General features: G+C 41.0%; 1 protein-coding gene across 4 annotated transcripts in view; it reads left to right on the forward strand.

Annotated features, from left to right (window-relative positions):
* Window positions 1-26,112, forward strand: part of TRPM6 (transient receptor potential cation channel subfamily M member 6) — a 153,983-nt gene that overhangs the window by 14,659 nt on the left and 113,212 nt on the right. For all 4 annotated transcript variants that reach the window (XR_007919781.2, XR_007919772.2, XM_051846594.2 and 1 more), the window contains exons 2-4: window positions 12,296-12,375; window positions 15,836-15,874; window positions 25,398-25,575. Coding sequence is in view for 2 of the 4 variants with exons in the window: in XM_051846594.2 (XP_051702554.2) it covers window positions 12,296-12,375; window positions 15,836-15,874; window positions 25,398-25,575 (297 nt within the window). In the remaining 2 variants the exon portion in view is untranslated. The remainder of the gene's footprint in view (window positions 1-12,295; window positions 12,376-15,835; window positions 15,875-25,397; window positions 25,576-26,112) is intronic.

Consider the following 26,112-nt stretch of genomic DNA (forward strand, 5'->3'; position numbering starts at 1 on the left):
GACCGGGACTAGAACCCGGTGTGCCGGCGCCGCTAGGTGGAGGATTAGCCTAGTGAGCTGCGGCACCAGCCACCACGTGTTTTTATTATATGTTTCCATGTGCATGAAAACTATGCTGTATGTATGTTGCATAATATGAAGAACACAGAAATGTGTTTACATGAGTAGGTGATTTGGTTAAATAAACCATGGAACCTACATATGGAGGAATACTAGCCAGTCCCCCAAAGAAGGAAGCCACCCTATATGTACAGTTATGAGAGTACCTCAAAAAGTTCATGGAAAAATGAGTTAAAAGTTTAGGGGCTGTTACTGTGGCATAACAGGTAAAGCTACCGCCTGCAGTGCCGGCATCCCACATGGGCACTGGTTTGAGTCTAGGTTGCCCCACTTCTGATCCAGCTCTCTGTTATGGCCTGGAAAAGCAGTAGAAGATGGCTCAAGTCCTTGGACCCCTGTGCCCATGTGAGAAACCCAGAAGAAGCTAATGGCTCCTGGCTTTGGATTGACACAGCTCTGGCTGTTGCGGCCATTTGGGGAGTGAACCAGTGGATGGGAGATTTCTCTATTTCTCTTTGCCTCTGCCTCTCTGTAACTCTGACTTTCAAATAAAAGAAATAAATCTTAAAAAAAAAAAGTTTAGTTGAAAAAAAAAGTTTAGTTTAGCATGAAAATGCTAATTTTATTTGATCACACATTGAGTACAGCAATCAAATTATCACATTCTACCCATGAATGTGTACAATTAAAATACTAATTGTGTACAATTAAAATACTAATACTAATACTAATAAAGATAACTTTTTTAGATGTAAAAAACTTTTGAAATCCATATTTTGGATAATCCATTTTTGATAAGCTTCTTTTTTAAAGATTTATTTTATTTATTGGAAAGACAGAGTTATAGAGAGAGGTAGAGACAGAGAGAGAGGTCTTCCACCTGATGGTTCGCTCCCTAGATGGCCACAACTGCTGGGGCTGTGCTGATCTGAAGCCAGGAGCCAGGAGCTTCTTCCAGGTCTCCCATGTGGGTGCAGGGACTCAAGGATTTGGGCCATCTTCTACTGCTTTCCCAGGCCATAGCAGAGAGCTCGATCGGAAGTGGAGCAGCCGGGACTAGAACCGACACCCATATGGGATGCCGGTGCTTCAGGCCAGGGCATTAACCCACTGCACCACAGTGCCGGCCCCTTGATAAGCTTTTTGAAGACCTCCTGTATGTGAGCCTATCTATATCATTAATAAACAAGAAATAAAAACCAAAGTATATAAAAGTACCTGTAATACAAGGATGCCTGTATTTTTGTAATTTTTATATGTTCTTATAAATGCATAGAATATCTTTGGAAAAATACACAACAAACTATAAGGGAGGTTAGCTTTTTTTAAATATTTATTTATTTATTTGAAAATCATAGTTACACAGAGAAGGAAAAGCAGAAAGAGAGGTCTTCCATCCGCTGGTTCACTCCCCAGATGACTGCAACGGCCAGAGCTGTGTTGATCCAAAGCCAGGAGCCAGGAGCTTCTTCCAGGTCTTCCACACGGGCCTGCTACTGCTTTTCCAGGCCATAGCAGAGAGCTGGATCAGAAGTGGAACAGCTGGGACTTGAACCAGTGTCCATATGGGATGCTGGCACTGTAGGCCGCAGCTTTACAGCGCTGGCCCTGGGAAGTTAGCTTTTGAAGAGGGAAATTGGATGGCTGGGGTACAGGGATGGGAAGCAGATTTAAATTTTCCCTGAACCATTTGCAACAATATCATTTAAAAGTATTGCCAGGATCTGGTTTAGCATGTTCGATGAGATAGATGGCTTAGAATATAAGAACTAAGGATAGCATTAGAACAATTATAATATTGTAACCATCTATTTTATTCTGTTTTGCTATGTGGCAGTTATGCAACAGAGTTCTAGAGGGTTTACTTGAAATGATTCTAATTATTATTTAAAAAAAATGGAAATAGAGTACCTATTTCCAGGTGTAGTTCAAGGAATGCTCATGAAAATTTATAGCTGGACAGTTGGAAATTAACCGTCTCTGGGATCACTCACCCAGAGAGAATGAGATTTTTCCAGTTTACCTAATAGAAATTACCTGTAGGCTAGAGGAGAAAAAATTTTGTCTTGTTCTTTCTCCTTCCCTCTTCCTTTCATTATAGCTTGCCCGGATTTCATCAATGCCCAGTGATCCCCAATTACAGTGATTCTTATTCTTTACCCTAAATTCCTATTCTCTTAGTGTGTCTTCAGACACACATGTTCTGAGGTATATACTTTTAGGTAAACTTCCTAGGGAAACTCCTGGAATATTGTGTTGCAGGAATATTGTATTCCTCAATGAGATACTCCTGGGGTTCCCCATCTATCTTAAATTTGGTAGATATCTCATTGAGAGAGCATTTTCTATTCTCTGTGATCCATAGAACATACTTTGGACAATGTACGGTGTCATGCCACTGTACTGTGAAGTGCTGGTAATAAACAGGGGGGCTATGACTACCTGAACATATCTCCTGCTTTTCTTTCTCTCTCTAAGCAAGATAGGCGCAAGGGAATGCTGAAGTCAGCAACTTTCTTAGCTAAATGGGCTGTGATTTTCTGTAGAAGGTGGATAATAAATAGGGTCTTGGGCAGAATTACCAAGGAGAAGTTTTTTCATCCACTCCTTGTCTCCATCAGAAGAGGCATCAGTTTCTAAAAGTCGGAGCCCTCCTTCTTGACTGTACCATTTCCTTCCACTCCAAACCACCTAAACATCTCAGCATGATCTTTAGAGTAATTTTCTTTCTCTCTTGCATTGCCATTCTTGCTTTTCATTGACTTCTCATTTGTCTTGATTTTCTCAACAGGAAGTCAACTTTCTTTCATCCTTGCCTATGAACATAGTAAAAGAAAAAACCTTTTGTTGGTATTAACTAGAACCTGCTCTTTCTCTGTAAAGAGGGAATAATTACTTTATTAGTCACACAGTTGTGAATGTTATCTTACTTAAAGGACATATGCCTTTGGCATATATAAAAGCTAAATAAATGTTAGCTTTTGCCTTTTTTTTTTTTTTTTTGACAGGCAAGAGTGGACAGAGAGAGAAAGAGAGAGAGAAAGGTCTTCCTTTGCCGTTGGTTCAGCCTCAATGGCCACTGCGGCCGGCGTGCTGCGGCCGGCACGCTGCACTGATCCGAAGCCAGGAGCCAGGAGCCAGGAGCCAGGTGCTTCTCCTGGTCTCCCATGCGGGTGCAGGGCCCAAGGACCTGGGCCATCCTCCACTGCACTCCCGAGCCAGAGAAGAGAGCTGGCCTGGAAGAGGAGCAACCGGGACAGAATCTGGCGCCCCAACCGGGACTAGAACCCAGTGTGCCGGTGCCGCAAGGCGGAGGATTAGCCTAGTGAGCCGCGGCGCCGGCTTCCTTACAGTGTTAAACATGTCTTTTTTTTCCTTTGAAATTTCCTGCTTTTGTACTGATTCAAACGTTCTCATTAAGAAGAGAAGCCATCTCCCTTTCTTAATTCAGGAATCATGTCATCATCCTAGTTAGTAACTGTGCTCTCTGTTCCCTAGACTCTTGTCAGTATCCTTAAGCTTAGATATTTGCAAAAGTTGTTTGTTTTTGATTTGCAGATTTCGACTGCAAAGGGTATGAATTATCAATATGTTATAGGGCTTAGGAAGCTGCACTTCAATTTTTTTCAATTTATTCATTTTCATTTTATTGGAAAGACAGACAGAAGACACACACACACACATACACATGCACACAGATCTTCTATCCAGTGGTTTACTCTCCAAATGCCCACAACACCCATGGCTGGGCCATGCCAAAGCAGGGAGATCAGATCTCAATCTGGATCTCCCATATGGGTGACAGGGACCCTCATACTTGAACTGCCACTGCTGCCTCCAAGAGTGAGCATTAGCAGATAGCTGGAATGAGGAGTGGGGCCAGAACTTGAATCCAGCCACTCTGAGTGGGAAGTAGGCATCTCATGCACCAGTTGCCTGCCACAGTGATCTTGTGGCTTATTTTTTTTTTTAAGATTTATTTATTTATTTGAAAGTTCGAGTTACATAGAGATGGAGAGGCAGAGAGAGAGAGAGAGAGGCCTTCCATCCCCTGGTTCACTCCTCAATTGGCCGAAACGGCTGGAGCTGCACCCTTACGAAGCCAGGAGCCAGGAGCTTCCTCTGGGTCTCCCACATGGGTACAGGGGTCCAAGGACTTGGGCCATCTTCTACTGCTTTCCCAGGCCACAGCAGAGAGCTGGATCGGAGGTGGAGCAGCCAGGACTAGAACCGGCACCCATATGGGATGCTGGCACTGCAGGTGGCGGCTTTACCCGCTACACCACAGCGTGGTCCCAACCCTGTGGCTTTTATCATGACTTTAATATGGGTGTCTTCTGAATTCCCCCAGGCCCAAATCTCTGCTTGTAAACTCCATGGGATTCCATTTCCACCTCTCAGAAGCTTTGTTATCTTTCAAGGACTTACCTAAATTCTCTTTCTTCCAGAAGACTTATCAAGTGTCCGCAGGCAGAAGAGATTTCTCCTTCTACAGAGTTCTGGGGCCTTCCTTTCTGCCATTTGTGTATGACTCACTCCCTTACTTTGTATCTCTTAGTAAACATAAGTGTTTCCCCCCACCTTTTTTTTTTTTTTTTTTTTTTTTTTAAGATTTATTTGCTTATTTGCAAGGCAGAGTTACAGAAAGGCGGAGGCAGAGAGAGAGGTCTTCCATCTGCTGGTTCACTCCCCAGATGGCTGCAACAGCCGGAGCTGAGCTGTTCTGAAGCCAGGAGCCAGGAGCTTCCTCTGGGTCACCCATGCGGGTGCAGAGGCACAAGGACTTGGGCCATCTTCTAATGCTTTCCCAGGCCATAGCAGAGAGCTGGATTGGAAGTGGAGCAACCGGAACTTGAATTGGTGTCCAAATGGATGCCGGCACCGCAGGCAGTGGGTTTACCCACTATGCCACAGCGCTGGTCCCAAGTGTTTCCCTTTTGTTGTTGGTATTTGGGATACTGTTCTATTCACTAGAATAATATGAGTTGCCAAATATGCTTTTTAAATTATTATTATTTTTTATTTATTTGACAGATAGAGTTATAGACAGTGAGAGACAGAGAGAAAGGTCTTTCTTCTGTTGGTCCACCCCCCAAATGGCCACCACGGCCGGCGCTGCACTGATCTGAAGCCAGGAGCCAGGTGCTTCTTCCTGGTCTCCCATTCGAGTGCAGGCACCCAAGCACTTGGACCATCTTCCACTGCCTTCCTGGGCCACAGCAGAGAGCTGGACTGGAAGAAGAGCAGATGGGACTAGAACCCGGCACCCATATGGGATGCTGGCACCGCAGGCGGAGGATTAACCAAGTGAGCCACTGTGCTGGTCCCAGCCAAATATGCTTTTCATGAATGAATAAAGCTATTATTCTTAGAGTTATCAACATTTTAAATGGAGAATGGGTGAACTTGCAGAGTATATCTTGCCTATGTTGGTTCCACACTCCACAAGCTTTCCAAGGTCTTTGGAAGGTCATTTTAATGACATCTTTGGGAGGGTGAGTGTGGTAGACACTGGCTTTCTTTAAATATTAAACAAAAGCACTTAATGTAACAAATTCAGTACAGAAGAAATATGAGACTCTAGCTGTCATAAGCCAGGTGTGAAATTTGCAAAAAATATAATACATTGTTCTCATAAACCTTAAAATGTTTTTTCTTAAAAATGTTATTTATGGTAGTATGTAATATATTAATTATTATTTTTAATCAACTTATGAGTAAATATTTTTAAAATCTAAGTTTTAATATGGTAAATACTCAGACATGGTTCATAAAAACCCTTTGGGCGTCCTTGGAATTTTTGGGAATATGAAGGGATCCTAAGCCTTTAAAAAGTTTGAGATTTGCTGCTCTTGGTAGTAACATATTCTTGAGTGTGGGATGGCAGTGAAATTACCTATATTTTTAAAATTATTTGTCTCCCTGCCTCACTTTTTACATTGTAGCCCTCTTTCTCATTCCTCTAGTAAAGCTTTTGAATTTGTGTAATTTAAATTTGTGGTTTGTGTCTCCGCCAAATTTTAAAAAGTAAATTCTCATCTTGGTGTTCTTTCCGCTGAGCTACGCAGAATAAGACAGACAATCTCCATTGTATATGTAAACCTTATTGTACATGAAGTAAATTCAATTTAATCTGTAATTCCTGATACAGGATTTATTGTCCCAAGGATAGTAAATTCCTATACATCAATTATTTAAAAGTATAGTTTCACTAGTTACCCCTATACAAAATGTTTCAGACTGTGTGGTTTACTTGGATATAGGCCTAATAAGTTTTTGGATAATGTAACAAGATAGTTGGAACATAAGTAAATATCAGCTGTGTACACAGATAACAAATTTGTGGTTATTTTTCTGCTTGGAAATTGGAAAGGGTTGAGTGCATCTAACTGGAAAATTTTAGGAGATCCAAGTGATTATACAGGGTCTGGCACTGTGGCATAGCAGATAAAGCTGCTGCCTGAAGCGCCAGCATCCCATATGGGCGCTGGTTTGAGTCCTGGCTGCTCCACTTCCAATCCAACTCTCTGCTATGGCCTGGGAAAGCAGCAGAAGATGGGCCAAGTGCTTGGGCCCCTGCACCCAATTGGGAGACCCAGAAGAAGCTCCTTGCTCCCGGCTTCGGATTGGCGCAGCCCCGGTCGTTGCGGCCATCTGGGGAGTGAACCAGCGATGCAAGATTGTTCTGGGAGGGTCCCCATTTGGGTCCATGGAGAAATCATAAATGTGTTACTTGTTTACTCAGGAGTTTATGTGATCGAGACATTCAGTCTAAGATTCCAAATGCCTCTGACCAACAAAGCAGCGTAAGAAAATGTTGGTAAGGGCCGGTGTTGTGCAGTGGGTTAAGCTGCCACCCATGACGTGGGCATCCCATGGGAGCTCTAGCTGGAGTCCCGACTGCTCTGCTTCTTATCCTGCTCCCTGGTGATGTGCCTGGGAAAGCAGTGGAAGATGGCACAAGTCCTTGGGCCCCTGCCACCCATGTGGGAGATCTGGATGACATTCCTGGCACCCGGGTTTAGCCTGCTCCAGCTGACTCTTGTGGCCATTTGGGGAGGGAACCAGAGCATGGACGATCTCTCCCCAAGCCCAACACACTCCATGTCACTCTGCCTATAAAATAAAAGTTTAAAAACAAAAGTTAGTTAAATTTCTCAACCTACCGAGGACAAATGGTATTTTAGGGTATTGTGAGACTATTTACTTGACATTTCATTTTTATAGATGATGCTCCCAAAAAGTCACTCTCAGCAATAACGGTGCTCATCTTTTTCTACCAAAAGAAGCAAAAGATGTGTAAGGTTGTTTTGTGTTCTCTTTATGAGGTATACTGCTGAATTCTGCTTCCTAGAAAGAATGTTTAGTGGACAGTCGATGCACCTCATGTGGTGTTGGTGGAACAGCCCCCTGGTTTTTGGATATTTTGGGTTTGGAGTCAGATGAGACATTTCAGCAGAGCCAACAGATTGTTGGTGTACCCAGAAGTCCATCTGCCTGTCACTCAGTTTAACAGAGTTCTTGTTCCAAGGGAGGAACTCTGTAGAGAAAATTTCAAGTGTCAGCTTGGGTCTAAAATACTATTTCTCTATTTGCTTCTTTCTGATGCTGCCTTGTGTGTTGTAGATTCCAAGAATGATTTCTTTTGAAGTGGATTGCAAAGATAGTTAAGAGATAAAGAACTGATTGCAATTATGCATTGTCACAGCTGTGATATGTGTAAGAGTGAGTACCATGAAAGCAGAAGTACTTGTTAGAGGTTAGATTTTTTTTTTTTTTTAATTTTAAGGTAAGAAGGTTATACTAGCAGGCATTTAGCCTAGTGGTTAAGGTGCCCATTCAACTGCCTGGGTTTGATTTTTAGCACCAGCTTTTTTTTTTTTTTTTTTTTTTTGACAGGCAGAGTGGACAGTGAGAGAAAGGTCTTCCTTTGCCGTTGGTTCACCCTCCAATGGCCGCCGCTGCAGCCGGCGCACCGCGCTGATCCGATGGCAGGAGCCAGGATCCAGGTGCTTTTCCTGGTCTCCCATGGGGTGCAGGGCCCAAGCACCTGGGCCATCCTCCACTGCACTCCCTGGCCATAGCAGAGAGCTGGCCTGGAAGAGGGGCCACCGGGACAGAATCCGGCACCCCGACCGGGACTAGAACCCGGTGTGCCGGCGCCGCAAGGTGGAGGATTAGCCTATTGAGCCACGGCGCCGGCTAGCACCAGCTTTTGACACCAGCTTCCTATCAGTGTAGATCTTAGTAACTCAAGTAGTTAGGCCCCTGCCACCTCTGTGGGAGACCTGGATTGTGTTCCTGCCTCTTGGCTTCATTCTCAGCCCAGTCCTGGCTCTTGTGAGCATTTGGGGAGTGAATCAGTAGATGGGAGCATGTTCTCTCTCTCTCTCTCTCTCCCCCTCCCTCTTTTTCTTTCTGTCTCTTGCTCTGCCTTTTAAATAAATAAATGAATAGAAGAAGAAAACATGTGGCCTTTATCTCTCTTTACTCTTGCTTACATGGTCCTGTGGAAGTAAAAAAAATCATTTTTTGAAAATTAAGGACTATTTCTAAGATTGCGCCTTCCCTGAGCTTCCCCTGAAAGAATCGTGACCTGGAAGCCCTCAACATCCTTGGAGAAGAAATACTGTCAAGAAAGGGATTTGTTTATACAGCTGCTGTTGGAGGACTAGATTTTGGGCATTTCTTGTAATTCCTCACTCTCACCTCAGGCCCATGATTAGATGTAAAGACTGATTATATTTTAGGGTTAGGTAAACTGACACTGACACCATTTATTTCTCTTCTTTCTTCTCTGTCTTTCCCTCCTCCCAAACACAACAGTTAACAAACAAAACCACTCAGTCTTTGAAGAATGCCATGATAACATTCTACAGAAATGGCACAGTCCCCATTGTTAGCTTCCACCGACACAACAGTTTGCTGCTCCAGTGACGGGAACCAGCACACTGGGTGTGTGCCCCCTGTATCAGTTTGGGCTGTTGAGTCAGAACCAACAAACATTTGGTTCTTAGTTGAGATGAACGCGCGCCTCTCCAGTATGTGCTAGAGAATATATAGAAAAGGATAATCCCCTGTGAAGTAGGGGGAAAAGTAAAGAGCTGAAGTGAGGATTGTTTGGAACACTTGCTAATTAAGGCTGGTCTTCTTTTTCTGGAGTTTTGAGATAAGATATGGGAGCTGCAGGAGGAAGGTTTTTATGTTCTTGTTATGGTGCAGGCTTCCTGTTTACACCTTTGGAGGAAAAATTTTTACCAGGGTGCCTGAAGTTCTATTTTAAGTATGTTCATTTTGTTTCTCATTCCACAATCATCAGGATGGGCCCTCGGGCAACCAAAACCATTGGCATGGGCTTATAGAAGCTGAAGTCCAGGAGGGAATGTGGGTCTGTAAGGATATTAAGTTGCAATATGAGAGTCCTATGGAGGTAGATTTGAAGGTCAGGAGGTATTTTCCTACAATAAAAAGTACATCGAAATTAAGATCCTAGGCCACTGCTGTTGTGGTGCTGTAGGTTAAGCCACCACTGGTGATCCACAGAGTTCTGTATCAGAGTGCTGAATCTAGTTCTGGCTGTTCTGCTTCTGATCCAGCTTCCTGCTAATGCCCTTGGGAAAGCAGCAGATGATGGTACAAGTACTTGTGCCCCTGCCACACACGTGGCATACCAGGGTGGAGTTCCAGGCTCTGGCTTCTACCCGGCCCAGACTCATGGCCACTTGGGGAGTGAAGCAGTAGACGGAAGATATCCCTCTGTCCCCCCACCCCAACCTCCTGTCACACTAACTTTCAAATAAATAATAAGTGAATGAATGAACCTTAAAGAATGAGGATCCTAGGGCACCAACCAGAAGTTCATTTTTACCTTTGATATCACCAATAATAATAGTTAAGTTTTATAAAGACTTAATAAGTCCCTGGGAGAATTCTAATCCTTTATCTAATCCTCATACAACTCTGAGGTAGAGTTTTTATCATCTCCATTTTATAGATAAGCCAACAGGCATGAAGAATTGAATAATTTGCCCAGATAGTCCTACTTCAGAGATGTCTATCCAGCCTTTTAAAATAAGGGAGTGATGGAGCACAGCTGAATTTGTATATATGGGGGGACTCCAAAACATTTGTGGAGAAATGAAATTAAAATTTGAGCTTATTTTGATGCAAAAACTTTTGAAATGCATGCATTCCATTTTAGTGATACACATTTCCCATGAATCTTCTGAAGATCTCTCATATCGGCTCCTAAATTAGAGACCCAGTTTTACAGCTGTTTTTGCGAGTTAATTGGTACACAAGAAGTGTAATGATATCAATTTCTTGCCCATTTACTCCTTTTTTCCTAATTTCCTTCTGAGCAGGAACCTTGTCTTTTTTTTTTTATTATTTTTATTTTTTTGACAGGCAGAGTGGACAGTGAGAGAGAGAGAGAGAGAGAGAGAGAAAGGTCTTCCTTTGCTGTTGGTTCACCCTCCAATGGCCACCGTGGCCAACGCGCTGCTGCCGGCGCATCGCGCTGATCCAAAGCCAGGAGCCAGGTGCTTCTCCTGGTCTCCCATGCGGGTGCAGGGCCCAAGCACTTGGGCCATCCTCCACTGCACTGCCGGGCCATAGCAGAGGGCTGGCCTGGAAGAGGAGCAACCGGGACAGAATCCAGCACCCCAACTGGGACTAGAACCCAGTGTGCCGGCGCCGCAAGGTGGAGGATTAGCCTATTGAGCCACGGCGCCGGCCTAGGAACCTTCTCTTGCCATGAATTCCCAGCATGCAGTATGGAAGCCTGTCCAATATATTTGTTGAATGAATTAATAGATATTTTGAAAATCAGAAAGAAGAATTCTTTGAAGACACACTGACTCTTCTGTAGCTCCTTTGTCAATTCTTTGCAAAAATTAGGTATTTAATGAATGAGAAATAAATTAATGAATTTGTTAATATTTTTGATTAGGGAACAGCACTTACTGATTCTAGAGTATTCTGTTATTTCTTGTTATAGTCAGTAAACTTTGAATTTGCTGTTCATTTTAAATTAAGTAACTTTGGATTTTTTCAAGTTTATGTTTTTAGTGCTTTGCCAAATTAGCTAGTGGCTTTATATGTTAAAAAGTAGCTGGCCATGCAATATGGATAAAGGAATAGAATGACTGGAGATGCCTGGCCTTGATCTGGGAAGTTTTTGTTTGCAGATAAGTTTTAAAGGCACAGGAACCAATCAATCAATCTGTATTTTAACTTTTTCCTTTTGTTTTTCATTTTTGCTTAACAAGAGAAGGATGTAAAGGATTTTATAACTTGCATTGTTTGCGATCATCCGGAGACCTGAGAACACTGTGATAATGAAGGCCACAGCTGTATTTATCCCAAGTTTTCTATGTGTTTTTTTTGATGGTAAGATAGGAGTAGGTGTAATAGTGAGATAGGTACTACACCAATAAGGCATTTGAAAAAGCGCCTGATAGATTCTGGTTCCCCTCCCTTTCATCTATGTTCTAATACATATTTATCATGTCTCTCTTCTAACACTTTCTAGCTTCCTATGAAATCTTAGCTAAAGTGGGACTTTTTGAGTGAGAAATTTGAAGTATTCAGAGCTAGATATTCATTCCACAGGAAAAATGACTTGTAATATATATATATTTAAAAAGATTTATTTATTTAAAAGGCAGAGTTACAGAGAGAAGAGAGACAGTGAGAGAAAGAGAGATCTTCCATCTGCTGGTTCACTCCCCGAGTGGCCGCAGTGGTCAGGGCTAGGCCAGACCAAAGCAAGAGCAGGAGCCTCATTCTGGGTCTCCTCTGTGTATGCAAGGGCCCAGGCACTTGGACCATCTTCTGCTGCTTTCCCAGACATATTAACAGGGATCTGGATTGGAAGTGGAACAGACAGGACTTGAACTGGTGCCTGTATGGGTTCCTGGCAGTGGCTTCACCTGCTATGCTATGCCACAGTGCCAACCTTGACTTTTAACAGATTTAAGAGACTCCACCAGTTAATCTTTACTAGGATCTTTTTACTTAGTGTGAGATTATGAGCATGTTGACTTTGTATTTTTATGTCCACATTTGGCTTATTTGTGCATATGTTATAAATGTAAGTGAAATCAATAAAAGCTTAGCTTGTTACATTGCAGGTGGCCTTGGCATTTGAATTTGGACCTGTGACATGTATATCTTGCCCACCTGAATTGTGGTTATACTGCTTTTTCACTTAATAATGACACTTTCTGTTTAGTCTCAGAAATCCTGGATTGAAGGAGTATTTGAAAAGAGAGAATGTAACAAAGTCATACCGAGTTCAAAAGACCCACACAGGTATACTTTTTAATTACATTTTTCTTTTTAAAGCAATGCTACTTGGAGAATTGTTTGTAGTAGCTTAGAAGTATGACCTATCTTCAGGATTTCATCATATTATAAAGTTGGTATTTATTAGTTTTAATGAATATTTGTTTCTTTCACTCCATAAAGGCAGCATGTGATTATTATAGAAAATATGGTAAGAATAGGGACCTTGTCAATTTTGTGCCTTACTCCAACTCCAGTGCCTAGTAGGCTCCTGATAAACACCTGCTTTACAAGTTACTGAAGTATAAAGAAGCAGGAGGTTAAAGCTGACGACATCACTGTTATTCTTGTGGATTTAATTCCATTTGATGCTCCTGTTCTTCTTGATGGGGAAGGGATGCATAGACATTAGAGAGATAATACATCCATTCCACTGGGCTTGGGTGATATTCAATAATTGACAATATCTGAATGTTAAATTTTCAAATCATTGTGGGTGTGTCCTATGCCCGAGAAGGGTATGAGTATCTGTGGAAAATAGTAGCTGTTGAGGACATTTCAGGAAACTGTTCTCAGATTATGTAACCGGTGATCTTAGTACTGCCTTCTCATTTGGGCAGATGTGAGACAGCAGAATGGAATGATTTGCGTTTCACTACTGTAACCATTTGGAAGCTCCACTTGTGGAACAAAGTTCAAAAAGGCAATCAGTGAAAGACAGGAGGAAAAAGGGCTGTGGAAAATTCCCCAGGGTAATCAGGTCCATGAAATTAAGACTGGATGGCATTGCCCTTAGTGGAAAAATTAAAAGGAAAATAGAAAAACAATGTTTTAATTAGGAGAATCACTCTATTTTTAGATTCTTTTCTGTTGTTGGTCTTATTTTCATTTAAAGTTTAGAAAACATGATTATGTGCTGATGGAAGGGTAGCATGGTGAAGTTCATGAAATTCTAGTTCTTTGGGGATGACTACAATAGTATTCCTTGCATTTGTTAAACATTTACCAGTCCCACCTCATTGAATTACCTATGGTTTTAAGCCCTGTGATCGGAAATTCTCATTTTACCTACTTACACAGCATTACAGAATGCCAAGGTAACCTTGCTGTTCCCTTCGTCGTTTATGATGGCTTGTAATGTGATGGTGGCCGCAGTGGAAAACAGACTGGGCTCCAGGTGGCTCCTTTTACTTCTGTAGATGAGGAAGCTACATAGTTTCCTGGAATCTCATGAAAAGGGACACAAAGTTACTAAGTCTATAAATTAGTCCATGGACTCAGCAAGAATATCAGTATTCTTAATTCTGTGAGTAACCCAAGATCTTCTACATTATGTAGGTTAAAAAAAAAAGTCTCAGGGTTGATGCTGGGGCGTACAAGGTTAAGCCTCTGCTGCAGTGCTGGCACTGGTTTGAGTCCCAGCTGCTCCTTTTCTGATCCAGCTCTCTGCTGATGGCCTGGGAAAGCAGCAGAGAATGACCCATGTAACCCTTGTGGGAGACCCAGAAGACGCTCCTGGCCCCAGCTGTTGTGGCCATTTGCAGATGGAATCAGCAGATGGAAGCTCTCTTTCTCTCTCTCCTTCTCTGTATTTCTGCCTTTCAAATAAATAAATAAATCTTAAAAAGTTAATGATTATAATCATACCAACACCCCCCATTGTTTCACAAATACAATTTCCATCAAAATCCTAAAAAGATATTTCATGGAACTTGACAAAAATTCATATGCATGTTTGAAATGTTCAGAAAAGTAAAACAGTTTTGACAAAGGAGAAGAAAACATATAGAATTTGCCATATCACTTATCAAGATAAATTACAAATCATAAATCAGTGAAACAGAATGGCTTTTGGCAGGAGTAGAAATAGATCAATGACAATGTTTGACTTGATAGTGTTTCATGGTTTAAAAATTATTTTTGATGTGTTTTCTTACTTGGTTTTCAAGAATTCTGTGTTACCCTCATATTTAATAATTACAGCTATCATACTTACAGGTACTCTAAGACATTTCACATATGTTAGCTTTTATAATCCTTTCAAACTCATATAGTGCATATTTAAAAAAAATTTTTTTGGGCAATCCCCATAATAAATTTTATTCACTGCTTTGCAATTTTCTTATGATTGTACATCTATTAAGTTTAAACAGATTACAGTACCTACTTCTGTTTTTTTTACCTTCAGATTTTTAAAAACATTTTTTCAATGCTGTTTTTTTTTTAACCCAGAAACCTTTATTTTAAGGTATATAAATTTCATGTACTTCATAAATACAACTTTAGGCACATAGTGATTCTTCTCATCCTACCCCCGCCCCCACCCTTTTTCCTCCTCCCTCTCCTATTCCCATTCTTATTTTTTACTAAGATCTATTTTCAATTAACCTTATACACATCAAATTATACTAAGTAAAGAGATCAACAGATAGTATAAAAAAAACTGTTCCTCAACAGTCTAGACATGGGCTGTTCAAAGTCATTGCATATCTGAGTGTTATTTTCACTTCTATAGTTTACCTTTTAGGTGCTCTTTTAGTTACCACAGATCAGGGAGAACATATGATATTTGTCCTTTTGGGACTGGCTTGTTTCACTAAGTATGATGTTTTCCACTTGCATCCATTTTGTTGCAAATGACAGGATTTCTTTCTTTCTTTCTTTCTTTCTTTCTTTCTTTCTTTCTTTCTTTCTTTCTTTTTTTACTGCTGTGTAGTAATCTATGGTGTACATATCCCATAATTTCTTTAGCCAGTCATCAACTGATGGAAATTTGGACTGATTCCATATCTTAGCTATTGTGAATTGAGCTGCAATAAACATGGGGTTACAGATAACTCTTTCATATGCTGATTTCATTTTCCTTGGGTGAATTCCCAGGAGTGGGAATATGACCAGGGCTGGGTCATATGAGAGGTCTATATTTGGATTTCTGAGGTATCTCCATACTGTCTTCTTCCACAGTGGCTTTACCAGTTTGCATTCCCACTAACAGTGGATTAGGGTACCTTTTCCCCCCACATCCCCACCAGCATTTGTTTGTTGATTTCTGTATGAAAGCCATTCTAACATGGGTGAAGTGAAACCTCATTATGGTTTTGGTTTGCATTTCCCTGATGGCTGGTGATCGTGAGCATTTTTTCATGTGTCTGTTGGCCGTTTAGATTTCCTTTTTTGAAAAATACTTGTTTAAGTCCTTTGCATATGGGGCTGATATTACTTCCAGATGTGAAAACAGGGGCTTAGAGAAATAATTAAATCAATGAAATTTAATTCCAAGCTCAATATTCTATCAATTAGATTATAGTTGCTGCAATATAATTATATTTGGTAAATGGCATGTGGGACTATTTAGTAAGAGATATAGGAATACTTAGCAAACTATGATTTCCAGATCTTGGGAAACAGTAGGTATTTACTGCATAAGTGTTAAGTATTTCTTCAAATTTATCAGTAAACTAACAGGCATTTTATTTCTTTAATTTAGATGTACTTCAGGATGCCAGGTGTGTCAGAATTTAATCAGGTAAGACTTAGATATGTAAGATTCCTTGTAACTGGAAGGCACCTTATTTAAAATGTATCTGGAGCAGTTTCCTAACATTGGAGTGGACTCAGTGGAAGATGAATGCTGTTTACCTTTCCAGGGGTGGTGTTAAGATTGTCATTGTGATTTAGTTCATGGTGCCAGAGATTTATTTATTTGAAAAGCAGGTGACAGAGAGCAAGAAGAGAGACAGAGTGAGAGAGAGAGAGAGAGAGAGAACTTCTATCCATTGGTTCACTCCCCAAATGGTCACAACAGCTGGGGCTGGGCTAGGCTGAAGCCAGGAGCAACTCTATCTGGGTCTTCCACATGGTAGCAGGGGCCAAGCACTTGGGCCATCTTCTGCTGCCTTCCCAGATGCCTTAGCAGGGAGCTGGATCAGAAATGGAGAAGCTGCCACTCAGACTGGCTCTCTGATATGGAATGTTGGCATTTCTGGCAGTGGATTTAACCTGTTGCATCACAATGCTGACCCCCTAAATCTTATTTAAATTTGTCACTGAAGCTCATACTAAAATAGTATAATTGGGAGCTTTAGCTGTGAAAATAATAAAATAAGGTCCTTCTTGAAAAAGAGATATGTAAATTTAGGATTATGAATTTTCTTTTAAGAGGAGAATTGCTTTAATTAAAGAGAGTGAAGCAAATTTGTACTTTGTCTACTCATGTACTAGATCACAAGTTGACTTGTTTATGTTGACAAAAGCTAAAGAAAACAGAAATTTACTATCTAGACAGCTCAACAAAATACTTACCTGCTGATTAGTAAAGGTGAAGTGAAAGTTGCAAGTAGGGGAACTGTTCTCAATTATTTATGTTAAGTGACAAACTTTTCCTCTTTATATTTATTTAAAGGAGATGAGAATTGATGTCACATTGTTTTCCTACTCATTTTACTCATCTAAATTTTACCCCTCAGTCTCTATATTTGTATTTCTGTCCAATTTTATTCAATATGTTATAGATAATGCATAAAATAATACAGTGTAACTAGAGGAAAGAATTAGTTAACATGAATTCTAAAACTTAACTGATAAAAATCATTGAAGCTATAATTTAATGATTTAGTCCATTCTCTCTCTGTCCATCCGACCATCCATCCATCCTGACCTGCTTTTGCTGACTCATGTACTACACAAGCTGCTTCTAAGTCCTGTTGTTTGAGAGAGGCTGTGCACTCTTGGCTTTTCTATGCAGTAGCTTATTAAAATCGCTCCTGGTAACTTCTCTATTTAAAATTATTTCTTTATGCAAACTTACAAAGTTTATGTGAAACACTTGGTAAACCTAAAGCACCATCTAAGTTTTGTATGTTGTGGTTGTTATATTGTACTTATAACACTAAGAATATCTGGTCAATTTGATTGAATTTAAGAAACTTTTTGTACTTTTTTGATTGTACACAAGGCTTTTATGTCTTTAGCTCAACATTTCCAGGGTGGATAGGTATCAGTAATTATGTATTGATTCCGTCTACTTTTCCTGATTTCCGTTGCCCTCTAGAACCTGTGCATGAGCTGTACACAAAATCTTAGAATTCTATAGCTATGTATTTTCTACAATACTGGTCAGCCAATTGGGATTCATCAACTCAATGAAATTAGAAAAATACATTGGGGGTTCTTAAATAGAGATTAGAATTTCTATTTTTGTTATTTATTTATTTATTTATTTATTTTGACAGGCAGAGTGGATAGTGAGAGAGAGAGACAGAGAGAAAGGTCTTCCTTTGCCGTTGGTTCACCCTCCAATGGCCGCCACGGCTGGGGCACTGAGGCCGGCGCACCGCGCTGATCCGAAGGCAGGAGCCAGGTACTTATCCTGGTCTCCCATGGGGTGCAGGGCCCAAGCACTTGGGCCATCCTCCACTGCACTCCCTGGCCACAGCAGAGAGCTGGCCTGGAAGAGGGTCAACCGGCAAAGAATCTGGCGCCCCGACCGGGACTAGAACCCGGTGTGCTGGCGCTGCTAGGTGGAGGATTAGCCTATTGAGCCGCGGCGCCGGCATTTGTTATTTATTTTTAAAGATTTATTTCTGCTTATTTGAAAGGCAGTTCTAGAGAGAGAGAGAGAGAGAGAGAGAGAGAGAGAGAGAGAATATCTTGCTTCTGCTGGTTCACTCCCCAAATGGCTGCAATGGGGCTGGGCCAGGTCGAAGGCAGAAACCTACAGCTTCATCTAGGTCTTCTACATGGGGGGCAGGGGCCCGAGTCCCTGGGCCATCTTTCATTGCTTTTCCAGGTGCTTTAGCAGGGAGCTAGATTGGAAATGAACAGCTGGGATTCAAAACATTGCTCATGTGGGACACTGGTATAGCACATGGCAGCTTAACCTGCTGTGTCACACCATGGCCCCTGTTTCTATTTTTTAAACCTAAAAAATCCCAATAAACTAATTTAAATATATATTTTTAAATTTTGTGATGAAAAAAATCTCCTTTCTACTCTTGTCCCTAGAGAGATGACAAGTCCTATTTCCCTTACTCATGGTTCCCTTCACTACCAGTGTTTTAAGATTCCTTTCAGAGTTTTAAATCCATAAAGAAGCAATAATAAATACATTTTAAAATTTTTATTCAGCTCTCTGTTTTCCACAAATCATTTGTTATTGGATGTGTCTTAGTCTATTCAGTCTGCTATACCAAAATCTCATCAACTAGGTAGCTCCTAAAGAACAGAAATTTATTTCTCATTGTTCTGAAGGCTGAGGAGCCCAGGATGAAAGTGCTGGCAGGTTTGGTGCCAGGTGAGAGCCAGCTTTTTCATTGTAGTGCCTTTTTGCTCTAGTGTCACTTGGTGAGAGTGACAAAGTAACTCTCTGAGATGTCTTTATTTTTTTTTTTTAAGAGTTTATTTATTTATTTGAGAGGTAGACATCTAGAGAGAGGGAGAGACAGAGAGGTCTTTCATCTGCTGGTTCAGTCTCCAAATGGCCACAACAGCCTGGGTTAGGCCAGGCCAAACGCATGAGTCAGGAGCTTCTTCTGGGTCTCCTACACAGGTGCAGGGGCCCAAGGACTTTGGCCATCTTTTACTGCTTTCCCAAGACATAACAGAGAGCTGGATTGGAAGAGGAGCAACGGGACATGAACCGGCACCCATATGGGATGCTGGCTCCCCAGGTGTAGGGTTAGCCTACTGTATAGGCCACAGCACCACCCCAAGGTGTCTTTTAGTCTTTTATAAGGGTAATAAATCTCAGTCATAAGGGCAGAGCCCCATGACCTAATCACCTCCCAAAGGCCCTTATCTCCAAAAGTTAAGATTTCAGCATATGAATTTGGGGAGGATGCAGACATTCTGCATTCTACTGTGCATGCTCTGCCGAACTTCACTGTTTTCGTTTAACCATATGCCTTAGAGCTCTTTCTATCCAGGACAGAGATGCTTTGCTTCTTTTTCACAACACAAGAATGCGTCATAAATTATTTAGTTGGTTTGGTCTTAATGGACATTTGGATTATTTAGTTATTTTCAGTCTTTCACAATTGTGAACAGAACCACAATGAATAAATTAGGACATCTATAATTTCATTTGTAGATTAACTACTATTTAATATGTGAATTGACGATGTATAATTTATAAATAAGTATACGTAAGCTTTAAATTCTATGTTAGAATTTTAATTCTTATGATTGTCCATAATTCATCAAAAATTAGAAATTCATTTCACTTTCATGAATATAATTGTTATATTTTCTGTTATTTTTATATAATTTTAATTTTCAAAAAATTTAACCTTTTAGTTTGCTTAGTTTATTTTGTTTTATAATAGAAACAATAGCAATTCTATTAAATATCTTGTAAAATTGCCGACAACCTAAGTGTCTCTCAGGTGATCAGCGGGTAATCAAAATGTGGTACATATCCCTAAGAGAATCCTATTCAGCTATAAGAAGGGCTAAAATCTTGCCATTTGTGACAACATGGATGGAATTGGAAGTCATTATGTTAAGTGAACTAAAGCACAGAAAAATATGTACTTCATCATTTCACTCATATATGGAATCTAAAAAAAGTTGATCTTATAGAATTTGAGAGTAAAATGGTAGTTACCAGAGGCTCCAGAGAATGGGCGTGACAGGTGTGGGGAGTTAATGGGTTCTAATTTATTGTTAGGGAGGAGGAATAAGTTTTGGTATTCTACTGCACTGTGGAGTGGCTGTAGTATAATTTAAAATGGCAATATAATCTAAAAAACAAGCTACAAGAAAGAATTTTGAATGTTTTTACCATAAAGTAGTGATAAATGTTTGAGGATATAGATATGTTTACCCTTATTTGAACATTAAAAAAAGTATAAAAATTAGAAAAAATATTGAAACACTACATGGTACCCCATAAATATGTTTTATGTATCTGTTAGAATTTTTTTTTAAAGATTTGTTTATTTTACTTGAAAGTCAGAGTTACACAGAGAGAGAAGGAGAGGCAGAGAGAGAGGCCTTCCATCTGCTGGTTCACTCCCCAGTAGGCTGCAACGGCTGGAGCTGTGGCGAACCAAAGCCAGGAGCCAGGAGCTTCCTCCAGGTCTCCCATGCGGGTGCAGGGGCCCAAGAACTTGGGCCATCCTCCACTACTTTCCTAGGCCATAGCAGAGAGCTGGATTGGAAGTGGAGCAGCTGAGACTCGAACCAGTGCCCACATGGGATGCCAGAACCACAGGCGGTGGCTCTACCTGTTACGCCATAGCGCCAACCCCTCCAAAAACTTTTTTTTTAGAGATTTTTTTTATTTGTTTATTTGAGAGGTAGAATTACAGACAGTGAGAGGGAGAGACAGAGAGAGAGGTCTTCCATCTGCTGTTTCACTCCCCAATTGGCCGCAACTGCCGGAGCTGCTCTGATTTGAAGCCAGGAGCCAGGAGTTTCCTCTGGTCTCCCACGCGGGTGCAGGGGCCCAAGGACTTGGTCCGTCTTCCACTGCTTTCCCAGGCCATAGCAGAGAGCTGGATCGGAAGAGGAGCAGCTGGGACTAGAACTGGCGCCCATATGGGATGCCGGCATTGTAGGCGGCAGCTTTACCCACTACGACGCAGTGCCGGCCCCAGCTGTTAGAATTTTTTAAAATACCAATGTTTTGAAAAGTTTCTAATTATTTTCAGGAGTATTTCTTAAATTTTCCTTCCTTTAAAATTATTATAGAACTTACTATATTTTTGAATTTATAGTGAAGTGTCATTCATGGCTTTCTTGAAATTGTAATTCTATGTTTACATATATCTTTAATGTTCCATCTTTTTTATTTGCATTGGTTATTATTCCTTCATTTTTATCTGAATGAGGAACTAACATGAAGATAATTTTACTTGCATATTAATATTTGAATTATTAGCAAATTTATTGAGGTATTATTTGACATATAATAAATTATAGATGTTTAAAATAAATACTTTTTTAAAATTACCTTAGCATTTTTTAAGTGTGCAGTTCACTAGTATTAAGTAAGTTTATATTATTGTGCAGTGGGTCTCCAGAACTTTTTAAATTGCAAAACTGAAACTTTGTATCCATTAAATAACTATTAAATAACAACTTGTCTCCTCCCCAGCCACTGGAAATAAGCATTCTGCTTTTTCTCCCTGTAAATTTGACTATTTTAGATAACCTATTTAAGTGGAATTATACAATTTTTTTATGACTTGTTTATTTCAGTTAGCATTAATACTCAAGATTCATCCATGTCGTTGTATATGTCAAAATTTACTTCTGTTTTAAATCCTAATAATACTCCTTTGTATGTATATGAGATCTTCAAAAAGTTCATGGAAAATAGATTATGAAAAACTAAGCATGAATTTCATTTTTTTTGCACCAAAATGAATTTGTACTAACTGGTTGTAACATGTCTGAATAGGATCTAGTTTGAGGTGCTAAGAAGGAAAAAGAGCCCCTGTCAAAGAAACAGGAATTTTACTGAAATTAAAGCAAGGAAAAAAATCAAATTGAAGTGAAGCATGGGTGGAAGAATGGTGAAATCACTGATGCTCTAGGAAAAGTTTATGAGTCTCTCTCTCTGCCTCTCCCTCTACTTCTGTAACTTTCAAATAAATATTTTTGATTTCTGACTTTCAAATAAATATATATTTTGTTTATAAAAGGTGGTGCTGGTATTGTGGCGTAGCATGTCAAGCTACCATCTGGGATACTGGCACTGGTTCAAGTCCTAGCAGCTCCACTTCCAATTCAGCTCCTTGCTAATTGCCTGGGAAAAGCAGCAAAAGATGCCTCAAGTGCTTGGGCCCCTGCCACTTGTGTAGGAGACCCAGAAGAAGCTCCTGCCTTCTGTACCAATGATTGTTATCAGAAACAATAGCCAACATGATAATCACAGTTCTCACTGGAAAATTAAAGTGAAGAAAACTTTCTGCTCAATAGGTGACAAAACTGTTGTACCCACAGCAGCTGCAGACAATAGCAGAGCTTTCAGTGGAAATTTTCAACAAATGGCATCAAGATCCTGAAGCATTTCTTCCAAGATTTGGAGCAGGAGATGGGACATAGCTTTACCAGTGTGATCCTGAAGACAAAACACAATCAAAGCAATGGCTACCAAGAGGTGAAAATATTCTAGTAAGAGCAAAATGAACCTGTCAAGAGCAACGGTCATGGCCACAGTTCTTTTGACATTCAAGGCATTTTGCTTGTTGGGTCTCTGGAGAGCCAAAGAAGAATAATGTCTGCTTATTAGGAGATTGTTTTGAGAAAGTTAGCCAAAGCTTTAGCAGAAAGAATAATGTCTGGGAAAGCATCCCCAGATGGTCCCTCTTCACCACCACAATGCCCTGGCTTATGCCTTTCATCAAATAAGGGGAATTTTGTGAGAGTTTCAATAGGAAATTACTAGATATGTACCTGATTTGTTCCTTATGATTTCTTTTTGTCTCTAATCTTAAAATTTTTTTAAAAGGGCACCTGTGCTTTTATTCAGTAAATAATGTAAAATAGCGACTGCATTGACATGGTTGAATACCCAGAACCTTCTGTTCCTTAGGGAGGTACTAAATGGCTGGTATCATTGCTAAGAAAAAATGTGCTGACCTTGATGTCAGCTTTTATTGATGACCAATGTTTACATTTGTATTTCTAAAAACTTTTTTAAAAAAGATTTATTTATTTGAAAGTCAGAGTTACACACAGAGACAAGGGGAGGCAGAGAGAGAGAGAGAGAGAGAGGTCTTCCATCTGCTGGTTCACTCCTCAGTTTGCCACAATGGCCAGAGCTGCGCCAATCCAAAGCCAGGATCCAGGAGCCTCCTCCGGTTCTCCCATGTGGGTGCATGGATCCAAGGATTTAGGCCATCCTCCACTGCTTTCCCAGGCATAGCAGAGAGCTGGATCGGAAGTGGAGCAGCTGGGACTAGAACTGACGCCACATGGGATGCCAGCACTGCAAGAGGAGGCTTGACCCACTATGCCACAGCGCCGACCCCTCCAAAAAACTTTTAAAAATGTTTTATTGATTTATTTTGAAAGGCAGAGAGAGATCGAGATCGAGGTCTGTCATGTACTGATTCATGCACCAAATGTCTGTAATAGCCAAGTTTAAGACAGGAACTCTATCCAAGTGCCCCACGTAGTTGGCAGGAATACAAGCACTTGGGCCATCGATCAACTGCTTTTCAGGAATATCAGCAGGAAGCTGGATCAGAAGCAGGCACTCGCACCAGGCAATTCCACATGTGTCAAACTTGACTTCCAGGATGTGAGCATCTCAAGCAACAGCCCAACCTGCTGTGTTTGAAGTTGCTTTGTACACCGAGTTTTATCTATTTGTCCATTGAAAGATATTTGGGTTGCTTCTGTCTCATGGCTGTTGTTAATGCTGCTCTGAACATGAACGTATAAGAGATTTTTTTTTTTTATTCATTTATTTATTTCAAAGACTGTTACAGGAGAGGGAGGGTGGGAGAGAGAGAGAGAGATATCTCTTCCATCCTCTGGTTCATTTCCCCAGTGGGCAGTGCTGGGCCAGGCAGAAGCCAGGAGTCAGGAGCTTCTTCCAGGTTTCTCATGTGAGTACAGGGGCCCAAATATTTGGGGCATTTTTCTGTTGCCATTAGCAGGGAGCTAGATTGGAAGTGGAATAGTCATGATTCCAACAGGTGCCAATATGGCATGCCAGTGTTGCAGGCAGTGGCTTAATCCTCTGTGCTACAATGCTGGCCCCTTAGTATTGTTTTTAAAACATTCCCAAATGATTATAGTCTGCAGTCAAGGGAAAGGACCACTGAGGATGTTTCCAAACTTAGAACACAATACATGAGGCTGCGCTGTGGTGTAGCAGATTAAGCTGCCGTCTGCAGCACCGGGATCCCGTTTGGGTGCCAGTTCAATTCCCAGCTCCACTTCCAATCCCTGCTAATGCACCCAGGAAAGCAGTAGAAAATGGCCCAAGTGCTAGGGCCCCGAACCCATGTGGGAGACCCAGAAGAAGCTCCAGAATCTTGGTTTCAGTATGGTCCAGCTCTAGCCATTGCAGCCATTTGGGGAGTGCACCAGCGAATGAAAGACCTCTCTCTCTCTCTCTCTCTTTCTCTCTCTCTTCCCCCAACCTGTCTATAACTCTGCCTTTCAAATAAAATAAATAAATCTTTAAACTTAGAACACAATACAATGTTAGAAATCTCACTGTGAAGGTTTATGAATTGTTAATACATGGGTCTTCAAGAAGTTCATGGACAATGCTTATTGTGAAAAATAATGTATTGGGCCGGCGCCACGGCTCACTAGGCTAATCCTCCGCCTGCGGCGCCGGCACCCCAGGTTCTAGTCCCAGTTGTGGCACCAGAGTCTGTCCCTGTTGCTCCTCTTCCAGTCCAGCTCTCTGCTGTGGCCTGAGAAGGCAGTAGAGGATGGCCCAGGTCCTTGGGCCCTGCACCCACATGGGAGACCAGCAGGAAGCACCTGGCTCCTGGCTTCAGATCGGCGCAGTGTGCTGGCCATAGCGGCCATTTTGGGGGTGAACCAAAGGAAGGAAAACCTTTCTCTCTCTCTCTCTCTCTCACTGTCCAACTCTGCCTGTCAAAAAAAAAAAAAAAAATCGAAAAATAATGTATTGATTTCAAAATTTTTCATACTAGGGTCGAGTGTTTTGATGTGGTGAGTTAAGCTACAGTTTGGGACACCCACATCCCATATTGGAATGTCTCATTTGAATCCCAGCTACTCTGCTTCTGATCCAATTTCCTGTTAATGTGCCTCCTGGGAAGTAGCTAATAATTAATCAAGTACTTGGGTCCCTGCCACCTATGTGGGAGACTCAGACTGAGTTCTAGGCTCCTGGCTTTGGCCTCATCCAGCCCCAACTATTGCAGGCATTTGGAGCAGCTGGAAGATCTCTCTCTCTCTTTCTCGCTGCTTAAATAAACTTATTTAATTCCATTATTTCACAACCTTTCTGAAGTAACCTTATTTATGGAATTTATATATTCCTTTAGGAAAATGCAGAAATATTGCATCAATTTCCTATTTAAAGTTTTTTCTCTCTCTCTGAATTTAAGATGTTACTGTGGTCGATTGATTGGAGACCATCATGGGATAGATTATTCCTGGACCATGTCAGCTGCAAAGGATGATGAAAATGAACAATGGTCTGTTGAGAAACACACAACGAAAAGTCCTACAGATACCTTTGGCACCATTAACTTCCAAGATGGAGATCACATCTACCACTCCAAGGTTTGCTAATAAACTAAGGTGTTTTTTTTTTTTTTTTTTTTTTTCTGGTTTTGAACAGAGGATAACCTCCAAATGTATCTCGAAGTGTAGATAATCAGATGAGCTCAAGCTCGTTCAGGGTGATATGGCCATAGATGAAGTGTAGATAATCAGATGCCCTGGTTTTGTTGTAAAGAAATCCAAGTTATTAATCCCTTGATAAGAACATGATTCTCTCTTTCCTTTATGTCGGAGGGTCATTGCACTTTCCCAGTTGTGGTGTGGCCAGCTCTTTCATTGATTAACTTTCCTCTTTCAGCAAGTTTCTACTCTCTGCAGAAGACTGTGGCTTATTACTATTTTTTTTGAAAAGATTTGTTTATTTATTTGAAAGTCAGAGTTACACAGAGGGAGAAGGAGAGGCAGAGAGAGAGAGGTCTTCCATTCACTGGTTCACTTCCCAATTTGCCACAATGGCCAGATCTGCACAAAGCCAGGAGCCAGGAGCTTCCTCTGGGTCTTCCCACATGCGTGCAGGGGCCCAAGCACTTGGGCCAT

This window comes from Oryctolagus cuniculus, chromosome 1 (genome assembly GCF_964237555.1).
Source record: "Oryctolagus cuniculus chromosome 1, mOryCun1.1, whole genome shotgun sequence".
Taxonomy (NCBI): Eukaryota; Metazoa; Chordata; class Mammalia; order Lagomorpha; family Leporidae; genus Oryctolagus; species Oryctolagus cuniculus.